This window comes from Ambystoma mexicanum, chromosome 14 (assembly GCF_040938575.1).
Source record: "Ambystoma mexicanum isolate Mex_15411 chromosome 14, UKY_AmexF1_1, whole genome shotgun sequence".
Lineage (NCBI taxonomy): Eukaryota > Metazoa > Chordata > Amphibia > Caudata > Ambystomatidae > Ambystoma > Ambystoma mexicanum.
The window spans coordinates 268,290,893-268,312,995 of record NC_090940.1 but is presented as its reverse complement, the minus strand read 5'-3'; the positions used below and the strand labels follow the sequence as shown (position 1 = coordinate 268,312,995).

The 22,103-nt window shown below is 44.4% G+C and overlaps 1 protein-coding gene across 6 annotated transcripts in view; it reads left to right on the top strand.

Moving 5' to 3' along the window:
- MDGA2 (MAM domain containing glycosylphosphatidylinositol anchor 2) overlaps nt 1-22,103 on the top strand; it is a 2,250,375-nt gene that overhangs the window by 888,220 nt on the left and 1,340,052 nt on the right. For all 6 annotated transcript variants that reach the window (XM_069637392.1, XM_069637389.1, XM_069637393.1 and 3 more), the window contains exon 3: nt 15,241-15,415. In XM_069637392.1, the coding sequence (XP_069493493.1) occupies nt 15,241-15,415 (175 nt within the window). The remainder of the gene's footprint in view (nt 1-15,240; nt 15,416-22,103) is intronic.

The window sequence follows — 22,103 nt, the reverse complement described above, 5'->3', positions numbered from 1 at the left end:
CTCTGCTCCCGAACCCCTTAAAAGCCAGCTAGCTCGCATTTGTGCGGAAGGAAGGAACGTGTCAGGCTGCACTGTAAAAGCAACTCTGGACGCCGCTGACAATGCGGGTAGACTTATAGCAGAGGGGACTGTCATCAAAAGGCATGCTTGGTTGAGGCAGTCGGGATTCAAAGCAGAAACACAAGCTGCGCTCTTAGACAAACCAGTGGAAAGTGATCTCCTGTTTGGGAAGGCAGTCGAGGACGCTCTAAAAAACGCTAAGGAAGAATTCGACACCCTCAAATCCCTTGGCCAGTTAACTACCAAACCACCTAACCAAAGAGGGAATGGCAATTTTCGTCGCCCCCGCGGCCAAAATTCCAATAGAGGAAATAGCTACTCCCACACCCAGGGTACACAGTGGAACACCAGCTCACAACAGTCTACCCAGGCGTATGGTAGGGGTAGTAAAAGAGGACGTGGTAGAGGCAGAGGCAGCCCCAGTAAAGGAGGAGGCACGCCTCCACCAAAGCAGTGACGCTCAGTTCAGGGTCCCTTCCCATGCAACCCCAGTAGGGGGACGAATATCAAGTTTCACCCAGGCATGGGAAGGGATAACTTCCGACAGATGGGTGCTGTCAACAGTATCCAATGGGTACTGCATAGAACTACTGCAACGTCCCCTAAACCATCCTCCAAGACAAAAAGTCCACTCTTTACAACATCAGAAAATCCTCCTCGAGGAGATCGCCATTCTGCTAGAAAAGGACGCGATAGAACTCGTCCCGGGACACCAGGTAAACAAGGGTATCTATTCAACTTACTTCCTTGTGCCAAAGAAAGATTTAACAATGCGCCCAGTTTTAGACGTACGGCCTGACAACAAGTATGTCAAGCCACAAAAATTCCGTATGACCACACTACAAGAGGTAATCCCACTCCTAAAAAAGGGGGATTACATGGCAACCTTGGATATGAAAGATGCCTATTTTCATATTTCCATGCTCCCGGCGCACAGAAAATACTTGCGCTTCAAGGTAGACAGTCGCCACTACCAATTCAAGGTACTGCCCTTCGGGATAGCTTCTGCACCAAGGATATTCACCAAGGTACTGGCGGTGGCAGCTGCACACCTACGCAGGGAGGCAATCCCAGTGTACCCTTATCTGGACGACTGGCTCATAACAGGGGAAACCCCAGGAATCTGCAGGTCAAACATTCAGAGGACCATCGACCTCCTCCACGAATTAGGCTTCTCCATCAACGAGAAAAAGTCAAGTCTGGTGCCAAGCACCTCAAAACAGTTTCTAGGAGCTATCCTAGATACTCAGAAAGGATTGACCTTCCCTTCGGAAGAGAGAATTCGGAACATACTTCTGCAAATTCCGCATTATCAGTCAGGTCAACAGATAACAGTACGCAAAGCTATGCGGTTACTCGGCATGATGGCGTCATGCATTTACCTGGTCCCCCACGCGCGTCTGCGCATGAGTCCCATGCAGGAATGGTTGGCGAAACAGTGGTCTCAGGCAAGTGGTCAGTGGGACGATCTAGTGGTCGTTTCGCCAACACTTGTACAGAACCTACACTGGTGGACAAGAGAGAATCTCGCAAAGGGGAAACCCTTTTACGATCCCGAAGTACAGGCAGTGGTAACTACAGATGCATGCCTGACGGGGTGGGGAGCTCACCATCTCCACCACACAGCTCAGGGTCTCTGGTCTCACTCAGTAGCCAAGAACCACATCAATCTGCTAGAGCTTCTGGCAGTATTCCGAGCGCTGCAGGCGTTCGAGCCCCATCTACTAAACTTGTCGGTGCAGATCAGGACGGACAGCACGACAGCCATGTTCTATCTGAACAAGCAAGGAGGGACTCGTTCGCCAAATCTGTCCAAGCTTGCCCAGAAAATATGGAGATGGGCACTCAGACGGAACATCTTCCTGTCATCGCAACATGTTCCAGGGGAGCTCAATTCCCTAGCGGATGCTCTAAGCAGAGACTCCCTCCCAGAAGAACACGAATGGGTCCTTCACAGAGACGTAGTAGAAGATCTCTTCTCTCAGTGGGGTTTCCCCACTATAGACCTATTCGCCACAAGCGAAAACAAACAATGCCCAGGATTTGCATCCAGGTTCCCACAACCGGACTCCCAGGGGAATGCCCTGTGGATGAACTGGTCAGGGATGTTTGCGTACGCTTTCCCACCAACTCCTCTCATCAGGAAGGTGGTGTACAAGATGAACAAGGAATCGATGACGCTCATCCTAGTTGCTCCCATGTGGGCGAGACAACCATGGTTTCCACACCTACGCAGGATGGCGGTATGCGAGCCCATCAGACTCCCAGCCTGGTACAACCTTCTGTCCCAGCAACAAGGTCAAACAGTGCATCAGGAACCCAACTCTATGAACCTAGCAGCATGGCTCCTGAAGTCATAGAGTTTGGACATCTCAAATTACCACAGAGGTGTATGGACATTCTAAAAGAGTCTAGGAAACCAAATACAAGGCACTGTTACTTTGACAAGTGGAAAAGATTCGTTATCTGGTGCCAGTGTAAACAAATCAACCCGGTTGATTGCACTCCTTCCAACGTTGTAACATACATGCTCCACCTGCTGGATGCAGGGTTGGTTTTTAACTCTCTGAAAGTACACCTGGCAGCCCTCTCAGCCTACACCACATCCCATAACAAGGTTTCGTGGTGGAAAGTACCAGTGGTTAAAGCCTTCATGGAAGGAGTAAAGAGACTTCACCCTCCTATCTCGAACCCACCGCCAGGATGGGATCTCAATGTGGTGCTATCTAAGCTCATGGGGCCCCCCTTCGAACCCATGCATAAAAGTAGTCTCAAACACCTGACTTATAAAACGGCCTTCTTAGTAGCCATTACCTCCATAAGAAGGGTCAGTGAAATTCAGGCTCTGTCAGTGCAAGATCCTTTCTTTACTATCCACAAGGACAAACTGGTTTTACGCACACACCCTAGATTCTCACCAAAATTCATATCCAAGTTCCATGTAAACCAGTCCATCGAGCTTCCGGCTTTCTTCCAAAACCCACAAAGCTCAGCTGAGGTGAAACTACACACCCTAGATGTGCGTAGGGCGGTCTTATACTATGTAAATAAAACCAGACCGCTAAGGAAAACAGATCAACTGTTTGTCTCCGTAGCTACAGGCAGAGAGGGGGATCGCGTCTCTAAGGGCGCTATCTCAAAGTGGATTATCAACTGTATACAGCTGTGTTACTCTCTTTCTGAAAAAACTCTGCCTTTTACGCCAAGGGCCCACTCTACCAGAGGCATTGGGGCCACTCTGGCTTTCATTGCAAATGTTCCCCTTGACACCATTTGCAAAGCAGCTACTTGGAGCTCTATTCACACTTTTACTCAGCATTACTGCATTGACACTCATTCCAAGGCAGATACACAAGTGGGACAAGCGGTTCTAAGACACCTGTTTGCTCATGACCCTTCTCACATCCCACCTCCTTCTTCTGGTACTGCTCGCTAATCTATGCACAGCATGTGATCTAAGCAGATTCCACAAGCCTCAGAAGGGATACATTACTCACCGTAATCGTATTTCTGATGCTTGTATCTGCTTAGATTCACATGCGACCCACCCTTCCTCCCCTCCGAGAGAAGGCGCATGGTTGCTTGTAGTCTTACCTTTCTGTCTATCTGCTTGGACTATCTGTACTCACGCTACTCCTCATGCTACCTCATGTCAGGAAAAACACAATCTGGGGATCCTAGACGCGTGAGGGATCATGGGTACAGGGGACGTCACACTAGGGATAGTATTACTGGCACGCCCTGTGTCGACGCCCATTTTTCGACTTCGAAAAACAAACTGTAATACTCCGCAGCTTCCACTAGATGTCGGCCTATGCACAGCATGTGATCTAAGCAGATACAAGCATCAGAAATACGATTACGGTGAGTAATGTATCCCATATATATATATACACACACAAACATATTTACTGAAAGACGTTCCCCATTGGAAAAAAAATAAAACATGCAAAAAATAAAAATTATGTTGGCCAAATAGCCAGGGTGGATAACTAGACATGCAAAATATTGGTGTTTGAAATAAGGCAGCCAGCAATTAGCAGGTTTGAATCACACAGCTAAGTCAGCAGAACCAAATTAGACTTTTAAATGTCATTAAAAATTGGATAATAACACCTTTTACTCTGGTGCTTAGACGCAAGAGGAGTCTGCATACCATCATTACGTTAGTATGAATAATGCAATTTTGAATAATACTACATGTTTTTTACATCGGACAATTTTTTTTTATTCAATCACTGAATGTATTTTATTTATTTCATGATCGATATAAGTGTAATCAATTTTGGAATTAGATTGACACACTGTCCCATAGGTGTATCACCCTCTGTATTAACTTTGTGTTCTTTTCATTATCTCAGCACAATTTTGCATTGTCGGTGTATGGACTATGTATTACTGAGCAACCTTGGCATGTTAAGTCATGTGCTCAGATAAGCAGCGAAAAGGATACCCCTGGGTAATAAGAGAGTTATAAATAACCTATCATATTATCATATTACCTATCATATTATATTATACATGGGATTTGCTATAAAGGAGAGGGCTGTGAGAACTTGGTTAGAGCATATTAGGGAAATAGCTTCTCTTGCCCTGACATTCCTGCAACCACATATAATTGATGAAGCAATTCTCTGTATTTTTTTCTTAGTTCCAGCTTGAATGAATCCTCTCAAAGCTTTAACAAAAGTGCCAATTTCTATATACATTTTAACTCAATGTTTGCATTGCAATGAGTGTTAAAGATTATAACACTAAATTGAAAAGGAAATCTGTTTTAAACTTGTGAATTACATTTTCTAACATTGCACCTGATTCTCCAGAAGGAGCACTACCTTATAACACCTTGTTTTCCAACCCTAAGGTGCATGGTCAAGTATATATTGAGTCAGCATAGAAATCGAAATGTACAAATGTAACAATGTCCGCTGCGATTGTAGTCATATTTGTATTATTCACAACATTTTGTAAAGTTCACCAATGTATTGTTTTTGGACTTGACTGAAATGGAAATTGATGTGTATTCCTTAATGGCCAACAACTTTGATACAGTCAATGTTAAGTTTGGTACTCAGTAAAAGTGTGCCCTACTCTGGTCAAGGCTTAGTTTCTCTTAAAAAACAGTTCCTTACAATGCCTTAACCAAAGCAAATCTTTTAAATAGCAAGAGAAAATGTAAAGTATAAGCCTGCTGTAAAGGCATAAACTGGCCAGTGCGTAAGATCATCATCTGGGATCGAATCAATTTGCAAATGATCGAACAATGACATTGAACAGTGATATATCAACAATATCTAGAACACTATGACTAAATGTAATTAAATATTGATATCATGTAGTATACTGCTAAGAAGGCCTGGAATCAAAATATGACAGACACAAGTGATCAGAGTTCAAGGGTTTTTATTGAACTTTTATCAGGAGTGTGAAAAATGCCTGTCTAAACCTAAATCTACGATGGGAGCAAGCTACGACCATCAAATAATATTAATACCGTCCTAGTAGGTTCTAGTCAAATAAAAGGGCCTATAATTAAAAAAAAAAACTATTGGCTATCCTTACCGCTATGATACAAAATAGTGTTGGATAATGTTCACAAAATGATAAGTCAGGATGTTTAGGCCGTTGGCCTCCCTTCCCCATGTTTTTCGCACGGGACAAGGTGAGTCACTCGAGCACAGCACTCTCCTGGGCTTCTCTGGCACAAGTTCACAGTTCCTTTCACCGACATCAGGGTCTTCTGTGCCCAAGTCTCTTTTGTGCAAAGTCTCTTGCCTCAGAGGACCTGATGTTCCATAAACAACAAAGAAAAGTTCCTTCCTCAATATTCACATCGGGCGATGTACTCTTCACCCTGGATCACCCTCAGCCGGGCTCTGATCCTTCTTTCTCCAGTAGCCTCCCTAAATCGGGTTCAGACCATCTTTAATTTGTAGGCATCTCTCAGTCAGGTTCATACTTGCCACAACAATATCTTTGCGGGTGGGTTTTACTGTTCACCCCAGATCACCCACTTCCGGGCTCAGATCCCCTTTTAGCTAATTAGTCCCCCTCAGCCCAGCTCAGACCAATCTCAGTTCGTAGGCATCCCTCAGTCGGGTTCATGGTTGCCACAACAATATCTTCTTGGCTGAGTTTTACTGTTCAAACTGGATCACCCTCTTCTGGGCTCAGATCCCCTTTTAGATAATTAGTCCCCCTCTTCCAGGCTTAGACCAATTTCAGTTTGTAGGCAATCAAATACTTTCTAATGTGAATAGGATTGAACTTAACCCACTGCAGGACAACTTCAATTTCACTGTTCAATAATCTTTTACACACTCTGGGGGTACCAAAGAGAGACCTTCGAGTGAGCACCCACATGGCGCCGGACCACTCTGTATCTGGTACGTATTTTGGTTTCATAAAGTTCAATCACACACAGGTTCTTTGTTCGTACAATGTTGCTGCTTTTAACCTTGAGCATAACACAGTCCGGTCTGCTATCAGTTTCTCCCGACTCACTGGCTGTGCTGAACTTGTTGGCGTTGCTTTGCTGTCGGAATCAAGGACAGTGCGACAGTGGCTAATGCTTCTCCCTGCCTTTGCTATCAATGCGGGAGCGCTCTGTGTACCTTTGACACATGCTACACCGTTCATCAGCTGTAATTCCTGGTCTTATGTTTCTTTTCCTTGAGGCTTCTTGAAAGTTGCGATCCTTTCTTAAAAAATGATAAGGGTAAGTCCCTCCTTGTCATCCTCTCTAGTCTCGCTGCCTTTCTCCTCGGTTTAAACTGCCATCCCAGAATATCTGCTTCCTTGTGCATTTGGCCTTGCTCCTAGTGTGCTTTCGTGCTCCGCCTTTTATCCGTGTGGGGAAGTGTGATGGAAATGAGGTGTTTGTGGTTATCAGTAACTGCCTGACTCTGCCTGACACTTGTGTTGTGACATGTCAGTTATACGGCTCTCGTGTTAGTCCGTTGCCGCTCACGATTAACTGTCTGTGAGAAAGTATTCATGTCAGAAAAAGGGAGGGTTTGAGTATCTAAGTATGCTACATGGTAGGATTGGGAAAATGTGTTATAAGGAAGGGGATACCGTGTCTCACCCTTCATTGTCCAACTTCCATTCCTCGAAGACCCCCCCTCCCCATCCAGGTTATCCTCCCATACTGGTCCACCCCCAGGAACTGGATCCAATAGCGATGGCTATGTCCTGGCCACCTGGATGTCAAATCCCCGGGGACTAGCGGGTGACACACCTTCAGTTTTCTCACAATGCACATAATACAGGCTAATTATAATGTGTTCAATTCTATCTGTGAAAAAAGTGATGACTCTTGTGAAAAGCAGTTCTGAATTTTGTGTGCGAGTGGGTGTGGGTGTGCGCGTGCACGCGTCTGTGTGCGTCTGTGTTTTAGGGCATCTGGCCAAGTGCTCTAAAACAATTCCGACCACAAGTCTGTCTAACCTGATCACAATCCCTCCCAATCCCTCTCACACCACCCCAGCACGTTCTGGTTACACACACCCAAATCCTTATACTAATTAATGTTAATGCTAATGAATACCCAGATGATTTCCGCCCACACTGCGGACATCACCGTCTCATCACAGACAATCATTTTGATGCAATATTCATCACGTGGCTCACACTAACATCCACTCATATCGCTGTCGTCCTCCTGCCTCCCAGTTACAGCATCCAACACACTGACCAGTCAGCTAAGAAAGAAGCTGGACAACAGTCATCCATAACATCATCTGGCCATGTGCGCTACTCCCACTACTCACCCCATCTCTATGGGGAGATTCCAATGCCAGTTCCCTGAGTCCCACAAAGACCCATTAACCATCCAACTCATCTAAAGGCTGCCCCAACATAGTGGCACCTTCCTCGAAGAATACATCAACCCTATTTTCCTTAGCCATGGTGGCATTCTCTATTAACATCTTTCTTGGGGACTTCAACGTTTGTGGGACCTGGACTTCAGAACATACGCTACTCTTACCGGCTGAATCCATGGACCTAAAACAAATTGACCTCTCCCCCATGAACATCCAATCTAACACCCATGACATGGTCTCTCCTTCTCTGCTCAGCTCATGCACAGACACTTTTTGACACTAGTCCGACCATGCCTCCATCCCTCTATTCATGTTGCATTTTATCGTACCCCACAAAGGGCTTACTAAACGCCCCCAATTGAGTGAAATTCATTCAAAACCTTCCCTCGCGACACACTGCAGACAGACTTTTCCACCTGCCCCACCACAGGATCTGCTTCAGTTCACCAAGAGAAACTCAACCTTACTTCCAAGAAGTTAGACAACATTTAAGCTACCCTAAAAACAAGCAACACAAACGTGTTACCTGTTGCTCCATTGTACACCACTGAGCTTATTACAAGCAAATTCTCAGTCATATCTCTCAAACAGCAGTGGTGAAAAAATCACAAACCAGAGGATCTCACAACCCTCAAAGGGTTCTATGAGATTTGGTCAATTTTATTTAATTGAATATAATTTTATATGACATTTGGCTGCACATATATGCAGGGGGAGACCCCCAAAGCTCTCTCCTACCTGTATTATTAAGCTAGCCCGCCCCCAAATACATTTGCAGTAAAATGTGGTGAAAGAAAATTGGACAAATTCTCCCTTAATGGAATAACCTGTGATGGAATCTTTGTATCCACCTCAAATCCTTATGTGCCCAATGCTGTAGCATGATCGTATTGTGAATAACACCTACTACATCATCACCATTTGGCTGCTCAGGCAAAGCTCTCTTTGAACAGCCAAGCACAGCTCCAAGCCCCACCCAACCTGGAGGTGCAAGTGTCACAAGAAAATTAACAGTACAAGCAGCTTCTTCACTGATAAGATGGACACAATTCACTGCATTATTGAAACCTCTGTAGGTTCTGGCACTCCACTATCCATCACCCAGTGCCTATTTCTCCTTTGGACTGACATTTTCCACATCTCCTTCAATGATATAATAGCAACTAACTCCACACTGAAACATACTATTTACACCAACAACCTCATCCTGACCATTATCATCATCAACAAACTGAAAGGCTCAATGCTCAACATGATCCATATGCCTCTCACTGAGGGCTCGTTCCTTGACTCTCTGAAAAGCAGTCTGAAATAGCCTCTTGTGAAAACTCTAGCCCTGGGCCCAGGGGAATAAACCAATTATCGGTCAATCAGAACCTTCACAATAATCATCAAATTCCCAGAAAAAGTGGTTGCGGACCAACTAATTTCTAAAACTGAGAAACTCTGACTTCTCCAAGAATACCAATCTGGGTTCTGCTGCAAATGCAGCACTGAGACCACCACCATCTAGTTGGTTGACAATACCCGCCAAATCATCGACAAGGGTGGCAAATGCCTCCTAGTCATCCTAGACCTCTCATGGACATTCAACACAATGGATCACCTGACTCTACTCTCCTGCCTCACCGACAGAATGGTTTCTCTGGCACAGTCCTAAAATGGTTCCCCTGATACTTATTCAGCATATATTAAGTTATTCAGAAGGGGCTCACTGAGGACCAAACAATTTCCAGTTGTTCGATTGCCCTTAAGACTCCATTCAATCCCTGATCCTCTTCAATATTTGATGGAACCACTATGCACTCTCCTCTATGACCCCCAGCATAACCATTTACCAATACACTGACGAGGGTTGTATCTAAGTGTCTGATGGAGGAAACACCCTTCTAACAGGACTCGGTCTCATTCCTGCCCCCTTTAAAGTACTGCCCCATAAGGGGCACCTGGAAACTTGACCACATCACCCCATTCTGTATGAACTATACTGGTTCATGTGCCTCTTAGGTTCCTATTAAAACTGCTTGTATCCCATTGAGAACAGTACCGAATGGCACTCCAGCCAACCTTGCACCCAAAATCAACACCTCAGGCGGGGCAGACACACCTTCCGCAGTAAAACTATCGATCGGCTAGAGTCAAAAGGGTTTGTAAAGAGAAAAGCACAATCAATCATTCTCCTGTCATGCCCGAGCCTTCTGGAACCCAATCCCCTTGAAAGCTTCCAATGCCCTCAACCTTCAGTTCTGAAAAAAGCCCTGAAAGCAGACTTTTCCACCATTATCTTAATAAAAAATAGGCCACCACCCTCCTATGTAACTCGAAGCACAACCTGTGCCAATCCTACTTCTAATTACAGCGCTCTCTTGCTATTAAGATAGATCTGTGCTATAAACCCTAAAAGTAATATAGATATATATTGCAAAAAGTCTATTTGGAAAGATGAACAGACATCTTTTACAAATTGTTTTCTGGTTGATATTAAGTGAGAGAGATTTAACATCTAGTTTTAAAAAAATATATTTTAAAATCGCTAAACAGGGCAAAGGAATATGTCATTATACCTCCCTTGGGAGTATAATCCATGACCAGAATAGACTATGGAATGTCAAGGGTGCTGAATCAAATTGTATGTGTAATATCTAGACATGTTTTACACTTCCCCAGCTTACGTTTGGGGCCTCCTTTTTAACTGGAGCCAGTTGACCTCTGACCGAATTTTCACTTTTCGGTGGCAACGTATATTGAAAAATATTCTATCGAGGGAATGTTACCAGCAGTGTAATACCATTGTGTTTGTCTTATTGATAACCTAACATGATGACCCCCAAAATACACTGATTAAAAAAATACACCTTGTATCCCATAGTTGCTAATTTCTGTGATTTGTACAGATGTGTTATCATCTTAATAGGACTCTCATTGAAAATATATCCTTAAACGCAGATTTACACAAACATGACATTTAATGAACTTGCTGTAAGAGACAAAGCTGTGGTCATTTACTCTAAAGGCACAGCAAAGGTCCACGATTCATTATCCTGTCACTTAGCCTCCCAAAACGCTAATTCAGTTATGAAGTTTCAGTAGCAAAGCAGACACCTTATTTCCTTATTCAGCGAGTTTACCTCTTTGCAACAAGAGATACAATATTCCATGTTAAAAGCACCCACATCTTTGTGACAAGGTCAGTACCCTGGACTTGTCAGCAGGGGGTGATCTGCCACACATCAATCCAGAGTCAGTCCAATACAAACAGCACCTGAAACAAATAGCCCTCTTTTACAAGAGACAGCCTGTACCCAATAATCAGATTCCATATGGAAGTATAATCCCAGTTGCGCCAAACCATTAGTCTAGTAAACACTTTTGCGGTGAGAGCCAAATAATCTCAATTGCACTCCTTTAGTTTCCCTATACACATCCTTTATTACTTCTCATTTTCAAAACTCTCTACACGTGTTTCACCCCTTTAGAATCCAAGGGCTACTCGGGAGAGTATCTGGTAAATGAAACATTCAAAATTCTTAAACCTTGGTGAACTTGAGTGTACACTAAAATTATACAAAGTAAAAGCAAGAAAGAACAATGCAAAAAAAGAAATGTTGAACAAAAGAAAATCTTGCTTATATATTCTAAACAAAACAGCCCATTTTGACATCCTTATTACTGATTTCTGATCTTTTTAGTAAACTTTGTTTCCAATATTTAAAAATTTAGTTTGCTTTTTGGCTATTTAAGGCAAAAGAGTTTCATGAATAGTTAGCTTTTTAGAGGACTACTCGCCTCTTACTACACACTTGAAAGTCCTGGTGTGTGCTATCTTCAATTTCTATATTTTTTTCCAAGATTATAGTCTCAGATCCTTTAGCAGTCCAGAGCTTTTCAGTTACTGGAACTAGGTGGGATGAAAAGAGAAAAACAGCCACTAGACACATATTTTGAATGAGCAAATCAGAAGGAAAACAATTACCAGAGGGGATTGCTCCTTCTATCTTGTACCCACTAATCATATCATGAGATTGGATGAACAAGTAGAAACCCTGCTGCAGCCTGCATTACTGAACTTGTATCACCAGAGAGAGTCCCAGCATGAAGCCAGTGCCTGATGGGGAGGAAATGTACATACTCCATCGCTGGTGGCAACCGTCCACAGCCAGCACTTCACTCTATAAAACACCAGGGACTAAAACAAGAGGCAGAAAACCACTTATGGACTATACTTACATTAGAGGGGTTCAGGCCCAGACTTCCTAGCCCAATCTTGTACATTCAGCCTCCTGGGTCACCATCCCTATTATGCAGTAAGCCCGCACAGAGCATGTGGCAGAGCTTAGCCCATTAATTATAAACTTTGTAGAACGAGACAGACCAATCCACCTACAGGTGGAAAGGTGCTGTGTGTGTGGAATCTATTGTTGGAGTGTAGTGATTTAGTGAGTGCAAGGGTACGTGTATGTGTGTGTGTGCGTGTGCGCGCACGCTCATGCACGTGGTTGGGTGTCAAGTGGGATTAGGAAGATTAGTGTAAGTAGCGATTGTGTAGTGGATGATACTGATTGTAGGGAGGATGCTTGAGTGGAGGAGGGGGTATTAGAGTGGATTATGTTGTATTAGAGGGGAGGAGGGACTAGTAGAGGGAGGAGGGATTAGTAGTGTGCAGGAGGGAGTAGTAGTGGGGAGGCAAGAGTATGTATTGGCATCTAAGGGTAGATGTAAGATAAGACTTAAAGGTTTGATTGCCATCAGAGGGATACAGGAGAAGAAGGTAGAGAATCAAAGTGGGTGGAGGTTGGAGGTGAGAGTAGCAGGAAGACCGACAAGATAAAAGGATAGATTTAGCATGAATGCCTACAGCCGGATACCGGCCAGGCACACGCCCTATCCCTACAGAACACAAACAAATGGTTAGAGTATGGACAGTTAGGGATTTCCCGGGGGGATTCTAGACAGGCAACAGTCAGGAATCTATCATAGTACAATTCAGTTTTTAGACCGTCATGGTCAATATACGGTAGCACTAACCTGCCTTAGGGATTAGGGTCATAAAAAGATGATAGAGATAGAGGGAAGTATCTAGGGTCTATTGAATGTTCAATAAACAACATTAAACTTTCTCTGCGACTTGGTGCATTCCTTGAGCCATCTGTGACTTGCACGGTCAGAAGTGAGATCCTCTAGATCCCGATCGGGAAGTCCACCTATGCCAAGGGAATATGGATGAGATTTAAAAACCGGGGATTCCTGGGTAACTGTCGGTACCCAGCTCTGAGACAGAGGTCTTGGATATAGGGGTGAAGTTGACATTTATTAGTCTTGAAACAAATTCCCAAATAGCCAGATAACTCTCCTAAGCCACCAGACATAGACCCATATACCATAACAATTGAATTGCCTGGAGAAGGCACATCACTGGACTAAGAGCCCACAAAGAGCCTATTGGACAAAATCTGCAAGCCTGGGAAAAGACTTGTCAGCTGAGGCAGGCACATGCCAGTGGCAGTGGATTGAGAGGTCCTGAGGGCAGTCTAGCATTCCACTAGTGGAGAAAACCCTGTTCCTCACACAAAGACGAAGAAACTGTAGCAACAACAGTGGCTTTCATATCCCCCATTCTTTGTGATACCGGGGCTTCTGCCATATCCATGGAAAACCTGCTAAGAGCCCTAGGCAATGTTCAACTTGCCATCGATCATTAGCATCAAGAGTTACTGGCAGCATTGCATATGTTGATTACAGAGAGAAGAGACAAGCAGGCTCTTCCTCGGACCATCTTAAAAGAAATTGGTACTGGGGAAGATCCTCCACCTTTTTTGTCAATTGTGCGATGTTTGACAATCGGGTAGCAGCATCTCGACCATTGAACTAAGCATATTTTTTACAGTACTGTTGAAAGGGGTATAGTTCGACATCATTAGTGGCTCCATTGCTGCATTTGGTTCAGTCAATAAAATATCAATATCCTTAGTGCTTCATTTACATAATCATGATGTAGACCTTCATCTAGTACACCATGTTTGCATTGCTGTTACATACTGAAACCAGCCAACACAGGATTCTCACCATAAGCCACTTACTCAAGGCTGACTGGGTAATACCTTTTAGGTCGCGAAACCAATAATTTAAGTTCATGAATATTGTCAAATGCTGTACGAATGGTAGAGGATACTTTTACCTTCCAAAGATTCTAGTTCTGCTGTGGACAAACTCCTTGGGTGGGATTGGAGATCTGTGTGAAAGGTTACAAAGCACTCTCAGGGTTACAAGTCTGTTTCTTTCACTTGTTGAAAGGAAAGTAACCATGGCACTTAGTCTTTTGTAGGCACTTAGTCTTTTGTATACATCCACGGACAAGGACACCTCAGATATAGACCAAAAAAGCTTAGCATGATTGTTTAATAATTATTTAGGAATCACCCTAGCAAGTACAATGTAGGCAGCGTGACCCAGCTTTTTGCTCCTTTCGAGTCTGATTTGTATGGTTTGTAAGAACTTGTTCAGTAATTTGGCCCATTATGTGTTGTATTTCATTCAAATTAAAATAATTCAACTGGGGTTCCATCTTGGCCTGGTTATTGGTCTCCGTCACCCCATCGATAGAAGTAATAGTTGTTGGTATTGCCCAGTTGAACGGCGTTCACAGCATCTAACCGAGAAATATGGAGGTGCTCCAGGATTGGAACCTGTGGTTGCACACATATGTCAAAGTCAGTCACTTAAGTCACTGAACTGTTTTATAGGCTTCCATATGCTGCTAAAACAGTGCCTTTATTTTTTGGAATGGCTTATCTTGTAAAACTTAGGCAAAAGTGATTTTATTTTCAAAGGATAACAGATTGCCTTATAAAGCACAAATATAAAAGTGAGACTGTACAGATGTGTTAAATTGATATCTATTTTAAAACAGTGTTCCATATTAGTAAAGAGACTTTTGTCAAGAAAATGAAGCACTTAGTGTGTAAACATCTTCCAACATAACTGTTGTGCTGTCCCCTACAATTGCTGGTGCCTTATCATGCACGTGAGGGTAATTGGTTGAATCTCCCCAGCGATCAGCAGCAATGGAATGGCAGGTTTGAGGTCTAACACAGGAATCTGCTTTTCATTCTCTACCTATGTTGATATGTTCATTTACATATTTGAATTTCAGCCATTCGACCTTCTGATGTCAATAACATGAGTACCAATTTCATTTGGGCACACATCTACGTGCAAACATGTGATTTGCAACTGTTTTTGTGAAAGTGCTCTATTCATGTTATTACTATTGTTCCCATAGAAACACGTGTGGATAGTATGTTTTGTGACATTTAACACAAGCCTAACGTAACATTCCTTCTTGACGCTTGCTCAGATCAGGTGGACCAAAACCGCAGGAAGTGCCTCGGACCGATTCCAGGACTCCAGTGTCTTCAACGAGACGTTGAGGATTGTGAATATTCAGCGGCATCAAGGGGGGCGCTACTACTGCAAGGCGGAGAATGGGCTGGGATCTCCAGCCATCAAGTCCATCAGAGTGGACGTGTACTGTAAGTAAAGAGCCTGCGCCTGTCGTTTGCTTGCTTTCCCAGCCCCATTGCTCAATATTTTATTTCAGGAGTAGGCGGGGTACAGTTATGATCATTTTCAGTGACTAGGGAAAATGAAACACTGTCAATTTCGGTGGAAAATAGTGTACTTGGGTTGATTGGATAATCTATAGTTTTCATGGCAAATCAGATATCCACTTTTTTAAAATGTAATAAAGGCTGTATTTGGTTCAACAAAAAAGAAAAGCTTTTGTCTCAGAATAAACATTAAACATACATAAGAAAACGAATTCATTTGCAAACAAATATGCTGTCACAAAGAACGCAATGAATTCTTGAATCGCTTTGTGCTACTCATAGACTCGTCACCTCTGTAGTCCTCTCCTCTTTGGTTTGAGCCAGACTTAATTCTTGAGAAAATTCACTTTTATAACCACACAGGGCAGTCGTAGCAGATCCACGTTTGATCCCATCATGCACAAGGCCACCCTTGTGTATTCAAAGGTGCCCAATCGAAGGGCACATTCACAAGCTAGAGCAAGTGGCAACAATGTGCTTTGCACATCTGGGCACAGCATAAAATGCCAATCCAAGTTAACTGATGTTGTTATCTTTGCCTGCAAATGTCTCTCCATTCGTTTAAAGATAGCATTAAATGGCACGTTTTTAGGCCATGATTTGCATCCAAAAAATGCTGAACAATTGTATTTTTCTGAATGCGTTTTCGATTCCAGGAATGGTTCGTTTTTATTTCACATTCTTTGCAATCACTGGTCCTATTTTCTAAGACAACATGTTTTAAGGTTGTGATTTGAGCAGTGGGCGTGCCAATTTAATGTCAATTTCAAAAGCGAGATCACACGGGTATTCATTGGCAGCAGGGGAAATACATTCCTGTGTGCAGTGCAGCGCATCTCTCTTCGGCCACGCTGCACTCCCTCAATTGCCATTTGCATATGATTGAAACATGTTCAGTCTGGATGCTCGCGCCGTATGCAGCTAACGCAGACAAATTGTGCAAATAGCAGCCATCTCAGTCATTTCATGGCAAATATTACACAGGCGCTAAAGGTAAATCAGGGAATCCACACGTCTTGCAATCATGGGCGAGTGGCGTCTTCTGCATGGAGAGTTGGGAGTGAAATGGACGACCAGCTGTTGTGATGTAGTCTTGTCATGTTATGTCACTGGCCAGGAGTGCATGCTTGTAGAATGCTGATGTATGAATGCTGCAGCTCAGGAGAATGTTGAGTGGGTCTCAGAGTGAATGTTCTGTGAGTGTCAGTTGAGGCCTGAGCTGGGGATACAAGGATGGCCGTCGGGAAATATACTTCATAACACTAGCACAAAGCCTGCCTTTTCTTTAACCACTCAGGGTAACACAACGCTTGCCACACAGAGCAGTGCTGCTTTGTAAACTCTCAGCACTCATTGGAGTTACTGTCTGTTGTGGAATAGCCAACTATTGTAACGAAGTCTTAGTCACAGATGACACTAGAATCAGGTTGTATTTAGGTTACAGGCAGAAGTCTTCTTTACAAGTTAAGATTCAGCTACAGGCACAGGAGGACACAAGTAGGACACATACAGGTAAGACACGTGGGAGACATCCATCGGCAGCCTCTCTCTGTCGGGCTCTCTGGAACTCCCAGTCTCAGAACACACAGCCGATATAACATTCTCTCAGCATTCAGCATCCAGGCACTCATGACATTCCAAAGCAACAGCAGGAAAGGCAAACCACAAGTCATGAGCCCAATCTGAGATCATAGCGTCATTGCATGGCGAGGAAGAAGCATTCTAGGAGTTGGGGTGGATGCAGGAGCAACACAGGCACAGCTCTACTCACCTGCCTGATGTATTGTTGAGGCGGTGCTGTGCTATCTAGCATATACAATACACCAGGACGCCACAGAGCTTGCGTCCTTACCAAATGACTGCATTGTCTGGCCCTGTGTGGAATGGTGAACGTGCAGCCAGGGTATTCTGCCCATGCTCCTCTGCTGCCAGGCCAGTGTGTGCTTCCATTCCATGGCATTTCATGACCTGCAGCAAAGGATGGTGCAAAGCAACAGCAGGACATGTCAATATCACCAATAGAGGTATAGCCCTGGAGGACATGAAAGCAGTGTGGGCTGGTGCTCTAGTTCGAGAAGATGCACAAATGGAGAGGTGCCCAGAGCCAGACTGGACCAATGAAGGGAAGTGTGCTGTGTACCACCTGCTGGATGCCATCCGACTCCATATCAGGGAGACCACTGTGTTCCAGGCCTGGGCTTTGAGTTCTCCATCAGTTGTATTCTGGGAGTTGTAGTGTTGCATCACTTAAGTTGAATAAAATGGATTGGAATACAACTAAAGTAAAAGCATTGTCCAGGAGTGGAGAAGGATGTCCCTCCTGACATGGAGTCAGGTGGCAACCCTGCCCATGTGTTCATTCAGGACTAACACTCCACATGCACTTTGTAGCTCAAATATAATGCTTTTTAAATGGTCCACGGAGCATGATGAATGCATGTTTGTTTGTAAAAGGGATTACAATATTGTTTAAGTTTGAGGGTATTTTATTTGTATTTGTTGAGCGCAAACCTATATCAGGTTGCTTAGGTATTTTGATAGAAGATGGATGGTGCCTTAAGTATATAGCGTCACAATGTGTACCCCTTTAACTTTCCTGTTATTGCACTACATTTGTGACAGGATCAGGACTAGAGCCCGGCACTTGGCCATCGGAATTGCTTATGAATTTTCACAAAAAACCCAACACGGTTTCACTTGGTTTACCTTTCTTGGTGTATTTCCAGTGCCCCACTACCTGCCCCGGGTGTTTATTACAGTATGAAAGCCATTTGAAAATACATTGTGTATACATTTTCATCCTTATATAATGAACCTTTAATTATATAAATTAACACCAATCACAACACAAAAAGACTGTGAGTGCCAGTGTTTTTATTCCGAGTTTCTTTTCTCATCAAATATCTGGCCAGGAAGTGTCGCACCCTAGGAATCAGGCAGTAGCACACACATCATGCCCTTCCTTGATCAAGGACCCACCCTACTCCATAGCACACCCTTCTTGATTAGAGTTTAACCCCCACCCTCCTGTACTCTAAGCAAAAGCCACAATACACTAAGCACATGTAAACATAACAAGCACATTGCTCTTCAAAACGAAGGAGGTGATAGACTACATAAAGGCAATCGATGGTTTGGCTATCCCGTGGGACCTCGGAATAGTGCTCCGGGGGGATACAGTGGGAGGGCATTTCCCGTTATCGGGGCAAGTATCACAGCTTTGCACACATCTCTTATTAGCTGCGAAAATCGCCTTGGCTAGGCTGTGGAAAAACGTGGATGGCCCCTCTATTCCCTTATGGTGGTCAAAATGCTGGGAAGTGGTAGTAGCTGAAAAAGTAACGGCCATTCGGACAGGCAACCTGAATAATATTTTGAACACATGGGCGCCATTCGTGGATTATGCTAAAAGATACCCATGGCTCACAAGAAGACCCCCAATAACGCGCTGGCTTTAACGAGATTTGGACTGAAGGAACTGAGGGTCTGGGCTACTCAGGACTAGGAACGGGAGGCCCCATAGGAAGACCTCTTTTAGTTCTGCCTCAGTCAAGCCGCTCCCACCCGGTCAGGGGATGAGATACCTCTGCCAGCCTGTGTTGTCACGCAAAATTTGACAGTGTCAAAGTGTTTTCTTTTCTTTCTGTTGAATACTTTAATAAAATGTAGCATCCCCAGGTGAAGCAATCGCCAGCGTTGAATGCCCAAAAGCCTGTAAGCAGCTTGTTACCTCAGCATGCTGACGAGTGAAGCAGGCAGCTGAGCGGACAGGGACACAGCTCCAGAGTCCTGCTCTGCCCGTTGCTGCCACTACACCTCCTGAACCCCGCCCCTCACTGCCACCAGTCGCTGCTCCAGACTCCCCCGTCCTGTGGCTGCATTCTGCCAAAATCTCCAGCAAACGGCACCGACCGGGGAGGAGTTTATCAAGGGCTATCATCTGCACATGCACCACACACGTACTCCCGCAAGGTAGCATGGGAATTTGGGGTCCAACTCGATCCGGGGTCCCAACACACTGCATCTCCAGGGCTTATTAGCCCATGTGTTCTGACTCCAGCCACAATAGGCCCCAGTACAGACCCCCACAGTTGATTTCCTCACAGGAAGATAGCTAAGGGGCAATGCGTTTGTCTTGGAGCAAAGGTTTGAATCCCAGAACCATGCTTCGAGACCAGTCTCCGTTATTAGGCGCATTATGAAAGATTAACCAATGAAATATCCTATTTCAGAGACCAAAGCCATATTTCTGTAAGGGGGAGCAATTACAACCCCTATCACTGAAGAGTACACACTGAAGGTTTAATCCACCTCTTCCTAACGCTCATTGGGTACGATCTAGTTTCACATCATAATGCGTACAGACCAGACAACTATAAAGGAGATCCTGGATAAGAACATTTTTGATCAGCAAACTGCTGAGCCTGAAATATAGAGGCTTCTATGGGGGTAAAGATAGTCTGGTCTGTCAACTGTAGGAATATTGGTGCTACATAGATTTCTTAAATTCCTAACATTGCAAGCTAATGAGACATTATGCCATAACTGAACACTGTCTTAGTGAACATGGACTTGTGGGGACTGTCACACTATAGACTTTGATCTCCCTATTGGAGACTCACCATCTAACAGGGTGTTTTCCTCAGTTCTATGCTGAGAAAACAGGCTAATATATGTATCCTCTTTATCAGCTCTCTGGGGGTTGTAAGGAACTCATGGTGGCAACAAGTAAGACAGACACAAGTGATCACAGTTCAAGGGTGTTTATTGAACAACGAATGCAGGGTGGAAAAACGCCTAATCAAAACCTAAATCTAAGATGGGAGCAAGCGTCGACCATCAAAAGAAAATTAAGGCAGTCCTAGTGGCGATGAGTCAAATAAAAAGGTCTATATTAAGAAACCTATTGCCAAACCTTACAACTAATACCGAAAAGTGTGTGTGACAGAAAGAAGTGTTCTCAAATAATATGTCCGGATGCGGTAGCCAGGGTCTCCCTTCTCCACGTTTTGAGCACTGGGTAAAGTGGGATCTTGGAGCACAGTACAGTCTCAGGCTTCTCCAGCCCGAGACGACAGTTCCAATGGCAGCTCTCAGGACCGTTGATGGCCAAGTCTTGTTTCCTTTGAAAGTCTCCTACTTTCGAGGGCCTGACATGTTCAATATAACTAAACAAACAAAAGTTACTTTAACAACAAAGTTTGTATTCTTCTTTTTACTTAGGGACTCTTCAGGGCGCTGACCCCTCTTGATTCTTTCAGCCTCCCTTCTCAGGGTTCGCTATGTCTCTTCTGCTTTCCGCAAAACGTTATGTCCTTTTCCTAACAGTTCAACATGGACAATCCTCTACCGAGTTCACTCTTGTCAACACACTGTTTCCTGGGACTTCCCTCTTTAGTGGCATCCCTCGTTTAGGTTCATTCTGGCTCTCGATTAGGGTGATAGTAGCTCATCCCCGAGTTCCCCTCTTCTGAGCGCTGACCCCTCTTTATTTTTAACAAAGCTTTTTAATACAGTTAAATGCTTGTGGGATTCACTTCCCTTGCATTTCAACAGTTTGTAGATCAAAGACTTTCGAATGTACAGGGATTTTGCTTGACCTCCTCGATGACCACTTTGACCTATCTTGGCGGCCTTTCTATGGCCCTCTGGTAGCTGTAGTTTCGCTCAGACAGGGATCGGCCAGAGTCTCTCAAGTTAGCACCCATGTGGTGCTGGTTCCCTTTGCAGCTGGTCTCCCCTTTTTACACTGTTACAGCTCTTTGAACTAAGTTCAATTTGCACCTTTCATTCACCAAAGCCCGGCTCTTATCGGTTGTCCCCTCGACTCACGGCTGTGATGAACCGCTTGACTTTCCATCTTTCGGAGTCAAGGACGGTACCACAGTGGCAGAAATCTCCCTCATTCCTGCTTATTGGCATAGGCTTGCCCAGTGTAGCATTTACATCTGCTGCAAGAATTGTGTGCTATTTTTCACAGCTGCATGTGTATCATTTTCATATCCGTAACAAGCGCCACGATGCCCTTTGGGCCGCCTGTGCGCTAAACAAATGTGAATAAATAAATAAATATGTCCTTGTCCACGATGGTTCAACAGGCCTGGGACGAAAAGGGCAAGGTCTGTTCTCTCCTTGCCACCCTCTCTCTTCCCACTGCCTTTCTCCTTCTCTTTAACTGCTGTGCCTCTTTAGCTGTCTCGTTGTGCTGTCTGCCGTGCTCGTCCTGTGCTCTCTTGCTCCACCTTTCATCCCTGTGGGGAAAGGAATGGGCTGTCAGGTGTGTGTGATTCTGATACATTGCCTGACTTCTCCTGACCCTTGTATTGGGACATGTCAAGTAAACGGCTCTGGTCTGAGTCCATCATCTTTCGTGTTGCGTGAAAGTGTTCGTGTCGGAAAAGGGGAGGCAGTGTTTTTGAATGTCTTAAATGAGAGGGTGGGCAAAAGGAAGGGAGATACTGGCTGTCACCCGTCAGTGTCCCACTCTCACTTCCCGAGGACCCCCCTATCCAGGTGATCCTCCCTCAGTGGTCCACCCACACGAACTGTATCCAATAGTGATGGCTGTGTCCTGGCCACCGGGATGACCGATCCCCTGGGACTAGCTAGG